Genomic DNA, 18,929 nt, shown 5'->3' on the forward strand with positions numbered 1-18,929 from the left:
TGGTCTTTTATGTCTTCCATTTCCTAATAATTGCTCCCACAGTTGATTTCTTCAAACCAAGCTGCTTACCTATTGCAGATTCAGTCTTCCCAGCCTGGTGCAGGTCTACAATTTTGTTTCTGGTGTCCTTTGACAGCTCTTTGGTCTTGGCCATAGTGGAGTTTGGAATGTGACTGTTTGAGGTTGTGGACAGGTGCCTTTTATACTGATAACAAGTTCAAACAGGTGCCATTAATACAGGTAACGAGTGGAGGACAGAGGAGCCTCTTAAAGAAGAAGTTACAGGTCTGTGAGAGCCAGACATCTTGCTTGTTTGTAGGTGACCAAATACTTATTTTCCACCATATTTTGCAAATAAATTCATTTAAAATCCTACAATGTGATTTTCTGGAGAAAAAATATCTAAATTTGTCTGTCATAGTTGACATGTACCTATGATGAAAATTACAGGCCTCTCTCATCATTTTAAGTGGGAGAACTTGCACAATTGGTGGCTGACTAAATAATTTTTTCCCCCACTGTATATGGAGACCTCCGCATTGTTACAAAATTTGGGAGGTGCAAAGGGATACGGCAGGGAGCTCAAGTTGGCCTCCGCATGTTTCCAGAGGCTCCGCAACTGCATCACACCCTCCATAAGGAGCCTCCAACCACTTTTTCGGATCAAGCATAAATGAGCTGTTAGGATGCTGGATTCCCCTAAAGTAAATTTGTTTTGCCATAATTATGTTATTACTCCTGTCTAAATCATTCAAAATACTTCACCAGGGAGCATGACTTAGCCACAGAGGATCATTATAGCTATGGATTGTTTCAAATCACAAGTGTGTAGGCCTATGCCTACCCTTACGAAAAAAGATTGCAGACAGACTGCAGTATAACTGCAGTTAAAGTGCAGTATAACTGCAGTATGCAGCAAATACTGCATCCAAAATACTTTTTTTTTTACTGCAGTAATTTCAGTGTAACTGCAGTTAGAGTACAGTTCAAGTCTTTTTTTGTAAGGGTGAGAATATTTTATGTACGAACCGGGCGCCAGGGGGCACGAGTGTATTACCGGCTGGTCACATCAAGCCCAGATGATAGTGGGAGAGCCGTAGCGCCCACTAGCGGCTGCCCAGGCTAGGTAGAGTACCCGGTGGTAGCCGGCTAGTGACAGTGTCTAAGGTTCAGGGAAGGGTCCTGTGCGGAGGCCCGCTAGTGATGACTGTTTAACAGTCTGATGGCCTGGAGTTAGAGGTTTACCAGTCTCTTGGTCACAGCTTTGATGCACCTGTAGTGTCTCCGCCTTCTAGCTGGCTTAGGCCCTTGATAATCTTCTTGGCCTTCCTGTGACACCGGGTGCTATAGATGTCCTGGAGGGCAGGCAGTGTGCCCCCGATGATGCGTTGGGCTGACCGCACCACCCTCTGGACAGCCCTGCGGTTGCGGGCGTTGGTGAAACAGTCTGACAGAATGCTCTTGATGGTGCATCTGTAGACGTTCGTGAGGGTCTCATCCACATTTCTTCAGCCTCCTGAGGTTGAAGAGGCACTGTTGCACCTTCTTCACCATGCTGTCGGTATGGAGGGACCATTTCAGGTCGTCAGCGAAGTGCACGCCGAGGAACTTGAAGCTTTTGACCCTCTCCACTGCAGCCCCGTCGATGTGGATGGGGGTGTGCTTGCTCTGCGTTCTCCTGTAGTCCACGATCAGCTCCTGGCACCTCCCTGTAGGCTGTCTCTGTTGGTAATCAGGCCTACCACTGTTGTTGTCAGCAAACTTGATTGAGTTGGAGACGTGCGTTGGCTGAGCACACACCCCTGTGGGGTCTCCATGTTGAGGATCAGCGTGGCGGAGGTGTTGTTGCCTACCTTCACCACCTGCGGTCGGCCCATCAGCAAGTCTAAGACCCAGTTGCATAGGGAGGGGTTCAGACCCAAGGCCCTGAGCTTAGTGATGAGCTTGGAGGGCACTATGGTGTTGAAGGCTGAGCTGTAGTCAATGAACAGCATTCTTAAATAGGTATTTATCTTGTCCAGGTGGGATAGGGCAGTATGCAGTGCAATGGCGATTGTTTTGTCCGTGAAATTGTAGTGGGTCTAGGGTGTCGGGTAAGGTGATATGATCCTTAACTAGCCTCTCAAAGTACTTCATGATGACAAAAGTGGGTGGTACGGGGAGATAGTCATTTAGGTTAGTTACCTTCGCTTTCTTGGGTACAGGAACAAGGGTGGACACCTTTAAGCAAGTGGGGACAACAGACTGGGACAGGGAGAGATTGAATATGTCTGTAAACACTTCAGCCAGCTGGTCTGCACATGCGCGGAGGATGTGGTTTAGGATTGTCAAGACTCCAGCCACCCAAGTCAGACTGTTCTCGCTGCTACAGCACAGCAATCGGTACCGATGCGCCAAGTCTGGAACCAACAGGACCCTGAACAGCTTCTACCCCCAAGCCACAAGACTGCTAAATAGTTATCCAAATACACTACATTACCAAAAGTATGTGGACACCTGCTCGTCGAACATCTCATTCCAAAATCATGGGCATTAATATGGAGTTGGTCCCCCCTTTGCTGCTATAACAACCTCCTCTTCTGGGAAGGTTTTACATTAGAACATTGCTACGGGCACTTGCTTCCATTCAGCCACAAGAGCATTAGTGAGGTTGGGCAATTAGGCGTGGCTCGCAGTCGGCGTTCCAATTCGTCCCAAAGCTGAAATGTCTCGAGTCAGTAAATTGCATGCTCAGTGTGCAATTAGTGTTTAACATGATTTTTGAATGACTACCTCATCTCTGTACTCCACACATACAATTCTCTGTAAGGTCCCTCAGTCGAGCTGTGAATTTCAAACAGTCAACCACAAAGACCAGGGAGGTTTTGCAATGCCTCGCAAAGAAGGGCACATATTGGTAGATGGGTAAAAATAAAAATAAACAGACATTGAATATCCCTTTGAGCATGGTGAATATATTAATTACACTTTGGATGATGTATCAATACCCCCAGTCACTACAAAGATACAGGCGTCCTTCCTAACTCAGTTGACGGAGAGGATGGAAACCGCTCAGGGATTTCACCATCAGACCAATGGTGACTTTAAAACAGTTACAGAGTTCAATGGCTGTGATAGGAGAAAACTGAGGATGGATAAGCAACATTGTAGTTACTCCATAATACTAGCCTAAATGACAGAGTGAAAAGGAGGAAGCCTGTACAGAATTAAAAATATTCCAAAACATGCATCCTGTTTTCAATAAGGCACTAAAGTAAAACGACAAAAAATGTGGCAAATAAATCAACTTTATGTCCTGAATACAAAGCATTATGTTTGGGGCAAATCCAACACATCACTGAATAACACTAAATATTTTTAAGCATGGTGGTGGCTGTTATGGGTATGCTTGTCATCTGCCAGGACTAGGGAGTTTTTTGGGGGATGAAAATAAACAGAATAGAGCTAAGCACAGGCAAATTCCTAGAGGAAAACCTGGTTCAGTCTGCTTTCTATCAGACACTATACACTGGAGTTGCTTACCAAGCCACAGTATGTTGCAGGCCAGATTTCTGTATTTTGAAAGTTGCATACCTTGAAAACTTGATTGCTGACATGCAAAACATTGTGGGACAATATCAATGGACTAATGAAACGAATACTAAAAGATAATTTTTAGGTGCAGTTGCCCTTTTAACATGCTTGAATGTCTTACTTCGGCTAGGTGTGGAATTGTTATAAGCTAGGATTAGTGGCAGTGGAGATTCTTCCATCACTGTGAGATATAGGCCTACTATTTAGTAGTCATTGACTTGAGTGAATAAAATGGTGCAATATTAACTTGGTTATAGTGTTATCAGACTATGTATTCTGATAGTGATGCTTTGCTTTGGACTGAAAACCGGTCAGTTTTTTCTGCACAGAGACAATATTAAATGGAACTAGATTTTTCTAGAACAAGAACATCAAGGTTACTTAGATTCTTCATTTTAAAAATCACTAATAAAGAAAACATCTGCAGAAACGTACTTTACACAACACTAAGGCTGCATTTAGGCTGTGTCTACACATGCAGCCCAATTCTGATATTTTTGTCACTAATTGGTCTTTTGACCAATCAGATCAGCTCTGAAAAAGGGCTGATATGAAAAGATCTGATGAGACTGGTCAAAAGACCAATTAGTGAAATAAAGATCAGAATTGGGCTGCCTGTCTAAATGCAGCTATAGTGTGTAAGTGGATCATTTAAAGTTTAGACACAGTCAAACATTGACCAAGGAAAGGGTTGTATTCTTGAAATTATAAATACAACAAGATTGGGAAACCATTCTTAACATTAGTCATTGCATGGAACCAAAGTGCTCTCTATCTAGCATTTCTGCAATAATTTCTATACAGTACATACATCACATGTATAATTAGTTGTTAAGTACAAGGGTGTAGGACAAGCCCTACAAGCATAGACCATACAAAGACAAAATAAGATCTGAGGACATGCTCCAATAGACCACAGGTGCCTAACTCCTAAAAGGCATGATGGGTTAACCATAGGCACTGTGACACTAAATGATGGCTTGTTCTCTTGCTGGAGGGCAGGTAGGTAGTGTTTGGGAGATTCCCATCTCACTGTCCAACTGCTATAACTCAACCCATCACTCATCATAATGCAGTGAAGATAGGAACTTATCCACATCCAAGTCATCAGGGAAGGAATCCATTAGTTTCTGCTGTTTCTGAGGGGTAACAAACACAAGCAAAAAGAAAACTGAGTTCACATTTAATGCAGGACATTATGTCAAATATCTATGATTGGGTTGATTCGATCACATTCAATTATGAACCTCAGGAGAGATTACGATACACAGCTTGAATAGAAAATTCTGTATGTTTTGCGCACCTTTGCTTTCTTCTTACTGCAAGATGAACCTGAGAGATCTTTCTTTGCTGGCGGGCTAGCCAGGGGCTCGGGCTGCTTGCGCTTCTTGCTCTTGGTGGCTACAGGGGTCACTGTTCCAGCCCCCTCCTGGCGCAGGCTGTCTTTCAGTGGGGTGCCCGTCCTGGCGATGGCGGCTCGGGATAGGATCATCAGTGTGTGGGCCGCCATGTTGATGCTGTTTTCACTCCCTGCCTCGCTGGCTGGGCTGCAGGAGGGAAGGTCCGGGGTGGCGGGAGGGACCAGGTGCCTGGGGGTGCCCTCTCCGTCTCTGCCCAGCCTCTGGCGTGCAGGGGTCCTGGGGCAGTCTAGAGACTCCTGGAGACGGCCAGGGGTCCGAGGAAGAGGCAGCTCCGGACAGCCCATGCCTGGCCTCTTAGGAGGGGTGCAGGGAGGGTTTAGACCCTGGATGTCGTGGAGCATTTCGGCAGCCTGCTTGGTCAGTGGGCTGGTCTTGGAGGGGGTTTTGCTGGAGCTAGCCTGGGGGACAGGGGTTTGTGAGCCCACTGGGGCCGGGCTGAACTCTTTTGGTGCTGGTATGGGCTGCTGCTCTAGCCTGCCACCCTCCAGCTCATTCTCCTTATTGGCAGTGACATGAGGGGGGTCCTGAGAAGATATTTTCTCGGTCCGTCCCTCCCATTCCTTGGCAGGAGATTTCTCAGTAGGCTCTTGTCTACTTGTGTCCTCCTTCTCTTTCCTGCTCCCTGATCTCAGTCTGTGATCAGAGGAAGAAGACATGGAGCTCTGGGCATCCTTAGGTTCTGTTCCACCATCGTCCTTGTCTGCTGATTGAGATATCTTCCTGGACTCTGACTGTGAGGCATCAGTCTGACTGCTACCAGCACTCTGGAATCTACTGGTACTTGCATTTTGACCTCTAGCATTTTGTTCTGCGTCCCTCTTTGATGGGGTCTTTTTCGCAGCTTCTTTCTGCTTTTGGACAGTGGAGGATTTCTCGGTCTCTGTTCCGGTCCATGATGTTTGAGTGTTGTCCGTGCATCTTACAGTCTCTATTCTCCTTTTCGGCCTGCTGCTCCCCAAGATAGCAAAGGCCGATTTAGGTATCTCTTTCTCCACCTGTTGGACAGAAGGTGATACAGGAGTAGCTGTTGCTGGAGCTTTGGAGGAGGCGGCAGTTGTTCTGGTCTGAGTGGAAGTTTTACCAGCAGACCCATCAAAGCAAAGCATCCTCCTATGGCTGGGGCTCGAGCTAACTGCTACCCTCTGCTGCCCAGTGCTTTCAGAGGATTGCCCCTGGACCTGCTTTGTAACCATATTCGATCCAGAAGCTCCCGTTTTTCCTGAAATGCACATGCAAGCAACATTTCTGAACAAAATAACAGGATAACAGTAAACAGACAATGACATTATGGAGAACTGAACACTAATCCTTACCTGAGACTGAGGTGTCCTTGTGTACCAGTTTAGGCTTGGTTTTCACTGCTGCTGGCTGCTTTGCTGAAGCAGGGCTAGGCATGGCTATCAACTGAAACAAACAAATAATCACTAGATGTACATGTTACTGTAGCTAAGGTAGCCTATCAGTTCAAGAAAAGGGATTAAATGCAAATATGTAAAACAGAAGAGAAAAAAACTACAATAAAAGGAATGCTTACCTGATTTGGAACTATTGAGAACTGTCCTGCATTGTTCTGCCCAACAACAGACACAGGAACCACCATGCTTTGCAGCATGGGCTGAACTGGTGAAGAAATGATGAGTCTAGATCCTGGAAAGATATAACTGGTTAGACATTTACCTGCCAGAAAAACAGCATGGCAAATTAAGTGAGTGATGACTATTGGGTAATTCCACGGTAAGGCAGTTGCGTTAAGATTAGAGATTTTTCACTTAAGAATGTATGCCAAACAAAAACTATTGATTTCAAAATTTAACAAACCATACAACTTTATGCACAAGGACTACTTTTAACAATTTACACAGAATAAAAAAATTATAACATTTACTGGAAGAACTGTGCAGATGCAAAGTTTGGTAACAGAATTTCAGCAAAATCTCCCAACGTTTTTTTTATGTGTCCACGTTTTCCAAAAACGTAAATATATGCTCTGAATTAAGATTCAACGATATCTGCAGAAAGAATGATGTCAGCTATGTAATGGCACATTGACTTTGAAAAAATAGATATTTTGGTTATTGAACTACAGTTTTACACCCGGTAACGGAATTGTGGTAATGGAATTTCATCATGGATCCCTGATCTGTACATAATTATGAATATCATTCCCTTCATGGTGATGATCCTAAATAGGTACACAAAGGTGTAATGCCATATCCTCCTTTGCATATTTGGGTATTCTACACACTGGCTATTATTTTAATGAGCTCTGTCCCCAAACAAGACCACATTTGGTTGGTCCGGTCCAAATCTGAACCAATAATAGACGTCAATGTTTCACACATTTGGACATCAAAGTACAGCACAGTAGAGGTCAGTAGAGTACAGCACAGAACAGTAGAGTTCAGTACAGTACATTTTACTCAACTCGTGTGCTATACTGTGTACTGTACTGACCTCTACTGTATAGCACTGAACTATACTCTACTGACCTCTACTGTACTGTTCAAACTTGTGAACCAAACTGTGCTACTTTGATTTCCCATTGTAGCCAATTCAATAGCAGAAATTCCATTACCGATTTTTCAGAAAGTCGAGTTTTAATGACTTAATAAAGAAAATTGATACCAGTATAAGCACTATAACTAATTGATAGGTCTACCTTTACTTGTCACTTCTGTGAACTTCCATTATCCTCCCTCCTCATGAGGGAGAGAAATGAGAAAATATCTTAAAGATGTGGGTTTTCGGTAACGGAATTTCAAGCCACAAGGCAATGTTTCTTAAATTTACAGAAAGCAGAACAATTTCTCCAAAACGACATACAAATGTTGGCAGGGGTAATTTCTTTAACATTATTGTGTTTTGATATATTTCTAATACATTTTAAGACTTATACTGGTAGATGTTTTCTAAGACTTCTTTTCCATCTGTTTGACCAGAAATCAAAGCCTTTGCTTATTCCAAATTTATAGGATGGAAAATGGTCAGAAAATGTATGTCTTAATAAAATGAATAATAGACTCAGCTTTCATTTGACACCCAATTTGACATGCTCCTTTGAACTTCATCTGTTGGTACTCATTGGTCCTTTTACATGGAAATGACCTATAGCTTTATGATTCAAGAACAAAATATTATAGCTGCAATATGTAACTTTCTGAGCGACCCGACCAAATTCACACAGAAACGTGTGTTATAGATCTGTCAATTGATTGAAAGCAAGTCTAAGAAGCGGTAGATCTGTTCTATTGTGCACTATTTCTATGCTTCCCGAGCTTAAGTTTCGTTTTTGCGTCTTTTATTTTGGGTTTTGTACACAAGCTTCAAACAGCTGAAAATACAATATTTTTGGATATGGAAAATATATTTCACAGTGGTTTAGATGGTACAATGATTCTCTACACTATACTTGCTTATTTTGTCACAAACTGAAATTTGTGCGATATTTGCATAGTGCATCTTTAAGTATTTAAACGCTGTCTTACCAGGGGAATAGCAGGGTGGAGTGGCCAGAGCATATGTGGTGGGGGGTACAGTCTGTACCTGTGGGGCGCCACTGGGTAACATCACCTTGTTGGACTGGTGGTCTGTGGCTGTTGTATCTGTCACTAAGATATAGCTGTTGGTGGATGTGGCTGAATCAAAGGGCAGCTGAAAGTAGTAGCCTGGCTGTGTAAACGCTGATGATGTCCCTGCCAATGCTGCCACCTCCCCTGCTTTCCCACTAAGAGGATTAGTCTCTGCTGGTTGGAGGACTTCTGTCCTCTGTAAGCTGGTCACCGCCTGCACCGTCTCCTCCTGAGCCATGGGGGCGCCACTGAGAGCCGGGGCCTTAGCAGGTGACTTGGTAGGGGAGGAGAGGAAGATTGTGGGGATCCTGTCCCCAGTGATGCTGGACACAGCCTGGTTCAGGGCTGAGTCACAGGAGGGCTCCTCCTGCTCATCGCTGATGATGATCTTCAGGGCTACAATCTTACTGGGGTCAACTTCCTTGCCTGTAGGGTTGGGGTTTGGGATGAAGGTTGGGGCAGCAGGAGTGGTTGTTGTTGTAACTGTTGATGGGACAGCCATAGAGGGTATGGTCTGTGGTAGAGGTTGTGAAATTCCTACAGTGCTGGGAGGGGTCATATTCCTATGAGGCAGGTTAGAGGCCTGTATGGGAGCCTTGTTTGACTGATCCAGCACTGGCATGGAATTGGACAGGGCAGGTGAAGAGTTAAGAAGTGAAGCTTGGTTATCCATCACTTGTCCATCATCAGCCCCCACGGTGTTCTCATTGCCCAATATGTTTTTCACAGCAGTGACCGTACTGGTTTCAGATGAACCTGCGTTGCATGCTGACGCCGGATGATTTGTTCCACTCTCCTGTCTGACCAGCTCAAAGACATCTGGGGGAGCTATACTGTCAAGGGGAAGAGTATTCAGAGGTTCATCTATATCCACGCCTGATCTATCCTGATCAAATATGGAGCCGGAGTCAATCCTATCAGAGTCCTTGGCGGCAGAAGAAGCAGCGCCGGTAAGTTTATCGATACATGCTGACGGTCGAGTTGAGCTAGCTCCCTTTCTCGACCCTCTGGTACTGGGTCCAGGAGTTGTTGAGCTAGCTCCCTTTCTCGACCCTCTGGTACTGGGTCCAGGAGTTGTTGAGCTAGCTCCCCTTCTCGACCCTCTGGTACTGACTCCAGGACTTGCATTTGAAGTGCTTGAAACAGGAGGTGCAGATTTCCTTGTTTTGTTACTCTTGGGCTCTTGACTGGACTTTGTCGCTCTAGTTGTTGTTTCTTGTCCTCGTGTCGAATCTTCAGGCCCAGTGCCTGAGAAATGAAAGAGAAATCCCATTGTCAGAAAGAGATTTCTGATGAAGCATCAACATTGTTTAGTATATAATTCCAACAGGTCATGAGGACTTTGTCCATACCTGAGTCTCCAGTCTCAGGAGAGCCATCAATACACCTAGTCTCAGTCTCACCATTCTCTGTGGTGGTATTGCTCACGTTCCCAGCTCCTTGTTCAGTATCCTCACTGGTTTTGCTTTTGCCTTAATGCAAAGAATCAAGAGATTTAGTGTAAGAATGTGATTTTATATAATCTTAGTCAAACATTAATCACCAAGCCTACTTCATGCATTGTCAGGAGCAACAAAATCCTGCACATGATCTAGATTAAATCATCATGTTTACCGTAATCAAAGAGGTCAAAGAGAGCCTGGAAGGCTGGGTCGGACTCGGTTTGCTCCAATATGTCTTGTATAACATCATTAGACATATGGATCTCCCCCTGCACAGAGTAAAATGTCAGGAGAAAGCACATATCCACACTATGTACTAAAGACTGACAATGTTCCCTGAATTCAAGTGGAGAAATTAGCAAGTATAGCAAGTCTGTCAGAACATGACATTACCTGCAGGCCCAGAATTTCATCTATGGACTGGTCAGGCTCCATGGTGCTGCATGATGCCTTTAAAGCCTGGGGACTGCCATCACTACAAGTAGAGAGAAAGAAACATGCATAGGTAAGAAATATCTACTCAACAGCCAAATGTAATAAGTAATGAAGTCAGTACTGTTAAAATGTTACAAAAGAAGATGTACTTTTATTATTACCTTGCTAGGATTTTGTTTATGTTTTCAGCAAGCTTCTCTTGTAAGGACTTGTCATTTAGAATCCTCTCTCTTGCATTTTGTATCACCATTTGCTGCAAAGATACAAACAATTAAATGATAAATTCATATCAGTCAACAGGGGTTAGTAGTTTTTTCAAATGCAACATCTTTTTAATACAGAGTATTAACTTTGTTTTGTACTCACAGGGAAATTCTCTGTGACTGCCTCTTCACTCTGGGGCTCTGCTGTCAGGCTACTGGCTGCCATGTTGGCTCTTCCAGTCCCACCGGATCCACTGGAGCCCCCACCTCTCCTCCTGGGGGAGTCACTGGGAAGATTACTATTTTGTCATAACTCAATCTACCAGGGATGTGCATCTTTCCCTTTCAAGACGATTTGATACGCATCTAGATAAATGGGCTTCAAAACATTACAGGAACAATACTAGTCGGTGCGATTCGGTTTGATTAGAGAACGAATCGATGCGATTCTGTTCGATACACTAACATTTCTTGCATAAATACATTCACTCAAACACATTCACATTCTGCTTCTGATGGAGCTCATGAGCTGGGCCTCTCTGAGCTGACTTCGGTGTGTAAATGATGTACCTCCCGTTGGTCAGCGCGCGAAGCTGGGCACAGTGCGCAGTTTGACTAGGCTATTGATATTGCCTAGGGTTGTTTGGCATTCAAAATGACTTGTGGATCAATGACTGTCAACACAGTTACAGTGCCTTCAGAAAGTTTTTATACCCCTTGACTTAATCCACATTTTGTTGTGTTACAGCCTGAATTCAAAATGTATTAAAGCAATTTCTCTCAGTCATCTACACACAATAGTGCATAATGACAAAGTGAAAACATGTTTTTAGAAATGTTTGCTAATTTATTGAAAATGAAATACAGAATCATCTAATTTACATAAGTATTCACATCCCTTTGCTAGGACACTCCTAATTGAGCTCAGGTGCTTCCAATTTTGTTTGATCATCCTTGAGCTGTCACTACAACTTGATTGAAGTCCACTTGTGGAAAATTCAATTGTTTGGACATGATTTAGAAAGAAGCACCTGTCTATATAAAGGTCCCACAGTTGACAGTCCATGTCAGAGCAGAAACTATACCATGAAGTCCAAGGAACTGTTCATAGCTCTCAGAGAGATAGAATTGTGATTAGGCAAATGTATCTGGGGAAGGGTATAAAACAATTTCTGGAGTGTTGAAAGTTTAAGAGCACAGTGGTCTCCATCATTGGGAAATTGAAAAAATATGGCCTAGAGCCTAGAGTCTGGGTAGTTCTGTCCGACCAATGACTCCTGACAGAACTACAGAGTTCCTTGCCTGAGATGGGAAAACCTGCCAGAAGAAGAAACAGTCTCTACAGCACTTCACCAATCTGGGCTTTATGGGAGAGTGGCCAGGCGGAAGTCACTCCTGAGAAAAAGGCACATGAAAGACTCAGAGCATAAGGCAAAAGATTGTGTGGTCCGATGAGACAAAAATGGATCTCTTTGACCTAAATGCAAAGCGCCACGTCTGGAAAAAAAACAGGCACAGCTCATCACCCGTCTAACACCATCCCTACCGTGAAGCATGGTGGTGGCAGCATCATGCTATGGGGATGCTTTTCAGCGGCAGGGTCTCTGAGATTGGTAAGGATAGAGGGAACAATGAAGTGAGCCAAATACAAGCAAATCCTTAATGAGAACCTGTTTCAGAGTGCAAACGACCTCAGACTGGGGGCGAAGATTTACGTTCCAACAGGACAATGACCCCAAGCATACAGCCAATGCAACGCTGGAATGGCTTCAGATCAAGAACGCGAAAGCCCTTGAGTCGCCCAGCCAAAGCCCAGGCTTCAATCCCATTGAAAACCTGTGGAAAGACTTGAAGATTGCTGTTCACCGCCGCTCCCCATCTAACTTAACAGAGCATGAGAAAATCTGCAAGGAAGCATGGGAGAAAATACACAAATCCAGACGTGCAAAGCTGATACAGACCTACCCAAGACGACTCAAAGCAGTAATCCCCGCCAAAGGTGCTTCTACAAAATATTGACTCAGGGGTGTGAATACTTACAGTGGGGAGAACAAGTATTTGATACACTGCCGATTTTGCAGGTTTTCCTACTTACAAAGCATGTAGAGGTCTGTAATTTTTATCATAGGTACACTTCAACTGTGAGAGACGGAATCTAAAACAAAAATCCAGAAAATCACATTGTATGATTTTTAAGTAATTAAATTGTATTTTATTGCATGACATAAGTATTTGATCACCTACCAACCAGTAAGAATTCCGGCTCTCACAGACCTGTTAGTATTTATTTAAGAAGCCCTCCTGTTCTCCACTCATTACCTGTATTAACTGCACCTGTTTGAACTCGTTACCTGTATAAAAGACACCTGTCCACACACTCAATCAAACAGAGTCCAACCTCTCCACAATGGCCAAGACCAGAGAGCTGTGTAAGGACATCAGGGATAAAATTGTAGACCTGCACAAGGCTGGGATGGGCTACAGGACAATAGGCAAGCAGCTTGGTGAGAAGGCAACAACTGTTGCCGCAATTATTAGAAAATGGAAGAAGTTCAAGATGACGGTCAATCACCCTCGGTCTGGGGCTCCATGCAAGATCTCACCTCGTGGGGCATCAATGATCATGAGGAAGGTGAGGGATCAGCCCAGAACTACACGGCAGGACCTGGTCAATGACCTGAAGAGAGCTGGGACCACAGTCTCAAAGAAAACCATTAGTAACACACTACGCCGTCATGGATTAAAATCCTGCAGCGCACGCAAGGTCCCCCTGCTCAAGCCAGCGCATGTCCAGGCCCGTCTGAAGTTTGCCAATGACCATCTGGAGGATCCAGAGGAGGAATGGGAGAAGGTCATGTGGTCTGATGAGACAAAAATATAGCTTTTTGGTCTAAACTCCACTCGCCGTGTTTGGAGGAAGAAGAAGGATGAGTACAACCCCAAGAACACCATCCCAACTGTGAAGCATGGAGGTGGAAACATCATTCTTTGGGGATGCTTTTCTGCAAAGGGGACAGGATGAATGCACCGTATTGAGGGGAGGATGGATGGGGCCATGTATCATGAGATCTTGGCCAACAACCTCCTTCCCTCAGTAAGAGCATTGAAGATGGGTCGTGGCTGGGTCTTCCAGCATGACAACGACCCGAAACACTCAGCCAGGGCAACTAAGGAGTGGCTCCGTAAGTAGCATCTCAAGGTCCTGGAGTGGCCTAGCCAGTCTCCAGACCTTAACCCAATAGAAAATCTTTGGAGGGAGCTGAAAGTCCGTATTGTCCAGCGACAGCCCCGAAACCTGAAGGATCTGGAGGTCTGTATGGAGGAGTGGCCCAAAATCCCTGCTGCAGTGTGTGTAAACCTGGTCAAGACCTACAGGAAACGTATGATCTCTGTAATTGCAAACAAAGGTTTCTGTACTAAATATTAAGTTCTGCTTTTCTGATGTATCAAATACTTCTGTCATGCAATAAAATGCAAATAAATTACTTAAAAATCACACAATGTGATTTTCTGGATTTTTGTTTTAGATTCCGTCTCTCACAGTTTAAGTGTACCTATGATAAAAATTACAGACCTCTACATGCTTTGTAAGTAGGAAAACCTGCAAAATCGGCAGTGTATCAAATACTTGTTCTCCCCACTGTATGTAAATTAGCTATTTCTGTATTCCATTGTAAATTAGCTATTTCTGTATTCCATTTTCAGTAAATGTGCAAACATTCTTAAAAACATGTTTTCACTTTGTCATTATGGGGCACTGTGTGTACATGGGTGAGACAAAAAACTATTTTTTAATTCAGGCTGTAACAACAAAAGGTGGAATAAGTCAAGGGGTATGATTACTTTCTGAAGGCACTGTAACTGTGTTGACAGTCATTGATCTACAAGGAGAGGACGCATCAGTTGTCACCAAAGATGTGAGGTATTTCCGGAAGGTAGAAAGAATGTAATATGAGCAACAACAAAAAAATTGTGAACCGCCAATTCGTAAACTTTTAATCGATTTTCTGACCGATGCATGCTACATTTGGATCAGTTTGGGGTCCGCGGACCGATGCACTTGTATCTTTAAACATTTTAGTAGGGGATCTATGCGTATAGTTGAATCGTTACATCCCTACAATCTACACACGGGTAAGAACAACTTACAAAGGAGTAAACAAATGGATGACAATGACTATCTTACCATTTCCGACGCCCTGGGGATAATGGTCCTGGAGTTAACCGGTTGTCTGGAACCATTATTTGCAAAGGTGACTCTCCTGTAATAAAAAAACAAGTGTTGATTATTCAATTAAGCTTTATTGACAACCTTTCCTATAAATTGGTATTAATGTCCATAATAATTATTACAGCAATTGACAGTTAAAATGAGATGTGATATACATACACCATACACCTACTGTAACAACCTTCCCCAGTACACTGCTGCATTTGTGTTTACTTACGGTTCACATTGACGAGCAGACGTCCTCCATCTTGGATCTGGGGCTGTGTGCTGCAGATGGGGGAGGGTCTGGTCTGCTGGGAGCTGTAGCAGACTGGGGTGGAGTGTCCCAGGATGCTCTGAGGGGTGTCGAGGGGGCTGGCAATGCCCTGGGCCGACGGAGGGGCTGACGATGACAGAAACCCAGAGCTGGGGGACTGCGTTGATGACAAGGCTCTCTGTCGCCCCCTCATATTCACGATCCCATTACGTGTGCGGACTGCAGAGGAAATACAGTGAGGGAAAAAAGTATTTGATCCCCTGTTGATTTTGGACGTTTGCCCACTGACAAAAGAAATGATCAGTCTATAATTTTAATGGCAGATTTATTTGAATAGTGAGAGACAGAATAACAAAAAAATCCAGAAAAACGCATGTCAAAAATGTTATAAATTAATTTGCATTTTAATGAGGGAAATAAGTATTTGACCCCCTCTCAATCAGAAAGATTTCTGTCTCCCAGGTGTCTTTTATACAGGTAACGAGCTGAGATTAGGAGCACACTCTTAAAGGGAGTGCTCCTAATCTCAGCTTGTTACCTGTATAAAAGACACCTGTCCACAGAAGCAATCAATCAATCAGATTCCAAACTCTCCACCATGGCCAAGACCAAAGAGCTCTCCAAGGATGTCAGGGAAAAGATTGTAGACCTACACAAGGCTGGAATGGGCTACAAGACCATCGCCAAAAGGCTTGGTGAGAAGGTGACAACAGTTGGTGCGATTATTCGCAAATGGAAGAAACGCAAAAGAACTGTCAATCTCCCTCGGCCTGGGGCTCTATGCAAGATCTCACCTCGTGGAGTTGCAATGATCATGAGAACGGTGAGGAATCAGCCCAGAACTACACGGGAGGATCTTGTCAATGATCTCAAGGCAGCTGGGACCATAGTCACCAACAAAACAATTGGTAACACACTACGCCGTGAAGGACTGAAATCCTGCAGCGCCCGCAAGGTCCCCCTGCTCAAGAAAGCACATATACAGGCCCGTCTGAAGTTTGCCAATGAACATCTGAAGGATTCAGAGGAGAACTGGGTGAAAGTGTTGTGGTCAGATGAGACCAAAATCGAGGTCTTTGGCATCAACTCAACTCGCCGTGTTTGGAGGAGGAGGAATGCTGCCTATGACCCCAAGAACACCATCCCCACCGTCAAACATGGAGGTGGAAACATTATGCTTTGGAGGTGTTTTTCTGCTAAGGTGACAGGACAACTTCACTGCATCAAAGGGACGATGGACGGGGCCATGTACCGTCAAATCTTGGGTGAGAACCTCCTTCCCTCAGCCAGGGCATTGAAAATGGGTCGTGGATGGGTATTCCAGCATGACAATGACCCAAATCACACGGCCAAGGCAACAAAGGAGTGGCTCAAGAAGCAGCACATTAAGGTCCTGGAGTGGCCTAGCCAGTCTCCAGACCTTAATCCCATAGAAAATCTGTGGAGGGAGCTGAAGGTTCCAGTTGCCAAACGTCAGCCTCGAAACCTTAATGACATGGAGAAGATCTGCAAAGAGGAGTGGGACAAAATCCCTCCTGAGATGTGTGCAAACCTGGTGGCCAACTACAAGAAATGTCTGACCTCTGATTGCCAACAAGGGTTTTGCCACCAAGTACTAAGTCATGTTTTGCAGAGGGGTCAAATACTTATTTCCCTCATTAAAATGCAAATCAATTTATAACATTTTGACATGCGTTTTCTGGATTTTTGTGTTTGTTATTCTGTCTCTCACTGTTCAAATAAACCTACCATTAAAATTATAGACTGATCATGTATTTGTCAGTGGGCAAACGTACAAAATCAGCAGGGGATCAAATACTTTTTTCCCTCACTGTAGGTTTATGAATCACGTCATACAGCAGGGTTCCCCAATAGGCGGCCCGTGGGTGAATTTATTTGGCCCCCCACGTTATTCTGAGCAAAAAATATATAATTGCTTGGACATAAGATTGTAAAATCACCAGGAAGTTAGAATTCCCATGCATAAATAGGGAGGAATATTGGATCGTATGCCAATGTAATGAAGATTTAAAATTATTCTGTTTTTCCTCAAATACTCCGTTTGGGATTCTTGCGGCCAATTTGCAGTGTACAAAACAATTAGCGTGTTGTGTGATGTAATCTTTATAGTTATGCTGCCATACAGCCAGCTGTCTGCCTCCTGTTTAGCCAATGTTTGCAATGACCATGAAAAAAGAACATTAAATGGCTATTGACTGCTGTTTTGTGAACAAGTGGCAGCATCACAAGTGACTGATCAGCAACTGAAAGGAGGTAGGCTAGTGGATCCTGCATGCGCAGAAATCTGTCTCCAGTCTGATTCCAGAAAATCTGGAACCACAACCACTCCGAATTATTTATTACTATGTTCCAGGTCGGCCCCCCGCTCAAGGAAAAATCGGCCCATGGCTGAATGTAGTTGGGGACCCCTGTCATACAGCCATGGAGTTCAGCGCTCTGACTGACTGCTTGAGCCACACAACATTACAAAGAGGCAATGAAATCAAAGTTCAGAAGTAGTACTAAGAGCATAACCATTTAACTTGTAAGAATATTATATAAAGCACTTACGTCTTTGATTCTGGCTAACAGATGGGGAGTTCTGCATAGACCTAAGGAAATAAATAAGTTGAATTGAAGATGTCAGAAAGTGCACAGCAATCTGTTGGTGAGTTTTTCTTTGCCGTTTTAAAGGTAAAAATAGGTCCTTACTTTATTTGATTGAGTGTGAAATCAAGCTTTTTCCACAATGATGTCATCATGATGGGTATCTGAGTCTCTTCACTGGTCTCTAAGCAGAAATAGCAGGGAAGTGTGACAACCAAGAATACAATACAAACACGTGAAAGTCCTGTACTCATTTAATGAAAGTGGTTGAGGTCAGAGGTTACACTTACCTTTAGCTTTGACAGCAACATACTCATTCAAAATGGTTGTCAGGTTTTTTCCAAAGAGGGACTGCAATGGGAGTACACATGAATTAGCTACCTAGCTAAGTAATCCACTAAATAACTCACTGTAACTAGATATTGTCATTAGAATGACAGAGTTGAACACAGCTATATGAAGTCTGAACTGACAACATACTTACAAACACACAAGCAGGAATAGTTCCATCATCTGAGCTGTGTTCTGCGTACTCCTTCAAATTGGGGCTTTCGCGAATTAAAGCCTGGCTTGTAGAACACAGTCCCTCTTGTTGCAGGTATCCTGTAAAAACAGTGTACAAGGGAGTAGCTGAATTTGAGGCTCAGCATGTCACACGAAGAGTAAGTCAAAACCATCTAGATTTTGGCTTGCTACAGTGCAGCCCTCCTTGCAATATCACCAGCAGGATCTTACAGATAGCAATCTAACGTTAGTTAGCTTACTGCTACTGCCATAGCCAGCTATCTTTTAGTTGCCAGGTTAGCTAGCAACACAAACAGGACCCAGTTCAGACTTACCTAAAACGAGCCGCGCTATGTCAGACGGAAGCAACATGGCTGCAATGTCAAATTATTGCAACAATTACAATTTACATTCACTGTCAAATGAAGTAAGAATACATTTAATCGCGAATAAAGCAAGTATATTTGGTAGAAACATCCAGTGTGTTGTGTACGCAACGTCCTACGAGTCGTGAAAAGGCGGGGAAGTCGAGCACATGTAACCCGGAATTTCCATAATATTTGGAAAATGTGCATTATGGGAAATGGTGTTTAAATTGTGAGTGTCCACTTTCTGTTTTTAGCACATTTCAAGTTACTTCCACGACATTGCAGATATAAGATGATATCTGTTTTGTCATTGGAGTTTG

The 18,929-nt window shown here is 43.7% G+C and overlaps 1 protein-coding gene across 2 annotated transcripts; it reads right to left on the reverse strand.

Moving 5' to 3' along the window:
- Window positions 1–3,027: 3,027 nt before the first annotated feature.
- LOC311105876 (protein NPAT-like) lies at window positions 3,028–18,736 on the reverse strand. 2 transcript variants are annotated; one of them, XM_084148099.1, is made up of 17 exons: window positions 18,577–18,736; window positions 18,222–18,340; window positions 18,028–18,088; window positions 17,843–17,921; window positions 17,702–17,742; window positions 15,092–15,349; window positions 14,830–14,905; window positions 10,807–10,918; window positions 10,602–10,693; window positions 10,399–10,480; window positions 10,178–10,274; window positions 9,916–10,035; window positions 8,480–9,811; window positions 6,529–6,641; window positions 6,308–6,398; window positions 4,877–6,213; window positions 3,028–4,712 (listed from the first exon to the last, which is right to left on the reverse strand). In XM_084148099.1, exons 1-17 carry the CDS (start codon window positions 18,611–18,613, stop codon window positions 4,632–4,634), a joined length of 4,128 nt encoding a protein of 1,375 aa, XP_084004225.1. In that variant the 5' UTR covers window positions 18,614–18,736; the 3' UTR covers window positions 3,028–4,631. The 2 variants fall into 2 exon arrangements, with proteins under 2 accessions (XP_084004225.1, XP_084004224.1); XM_084148098.1 differs by having other exon boundaries at window positions 10,807–10,930.
- Window positions 18,737–18,929: the final 193 nt, after the last annotated feature.

Source organism: Coregonus lavaretus (assembly GCF_964263955.1).
Source record: "Coregonus lavaretus genome assembly, chromosome: 30".
NCBI classification, from domain to species: domain Eukaryota; kingdom Metazoa; phylum Chordata; class Actinopteri; order Salmoniformes; family Salmonidae; genus Coregonus; species Coregonus lavaretus.

Coding starts and splice junctions, on each gene's coding strand:
- LOC311105876 (XM_084148098.1), bottom strand. CDS start 18,613: ATGTTGCTTCCGTCTGACATAGCGCGGCTCGTTTTAG. Junction 18,089..18,221: donor CTATTCCTGCTTGTGTGTTT/GTAAGTATGTTG, acceptor CTCCCATTGCAG/TCCCTCTTTGGAAAAAACCT. Junction 17,922..18,027: donor TGTTGCTGTCAAAGCTAAAG/GTAAGTGTAACC, acceptor ATTTCTGCTTAG/AGACCAGTGAAGAGACTCAG.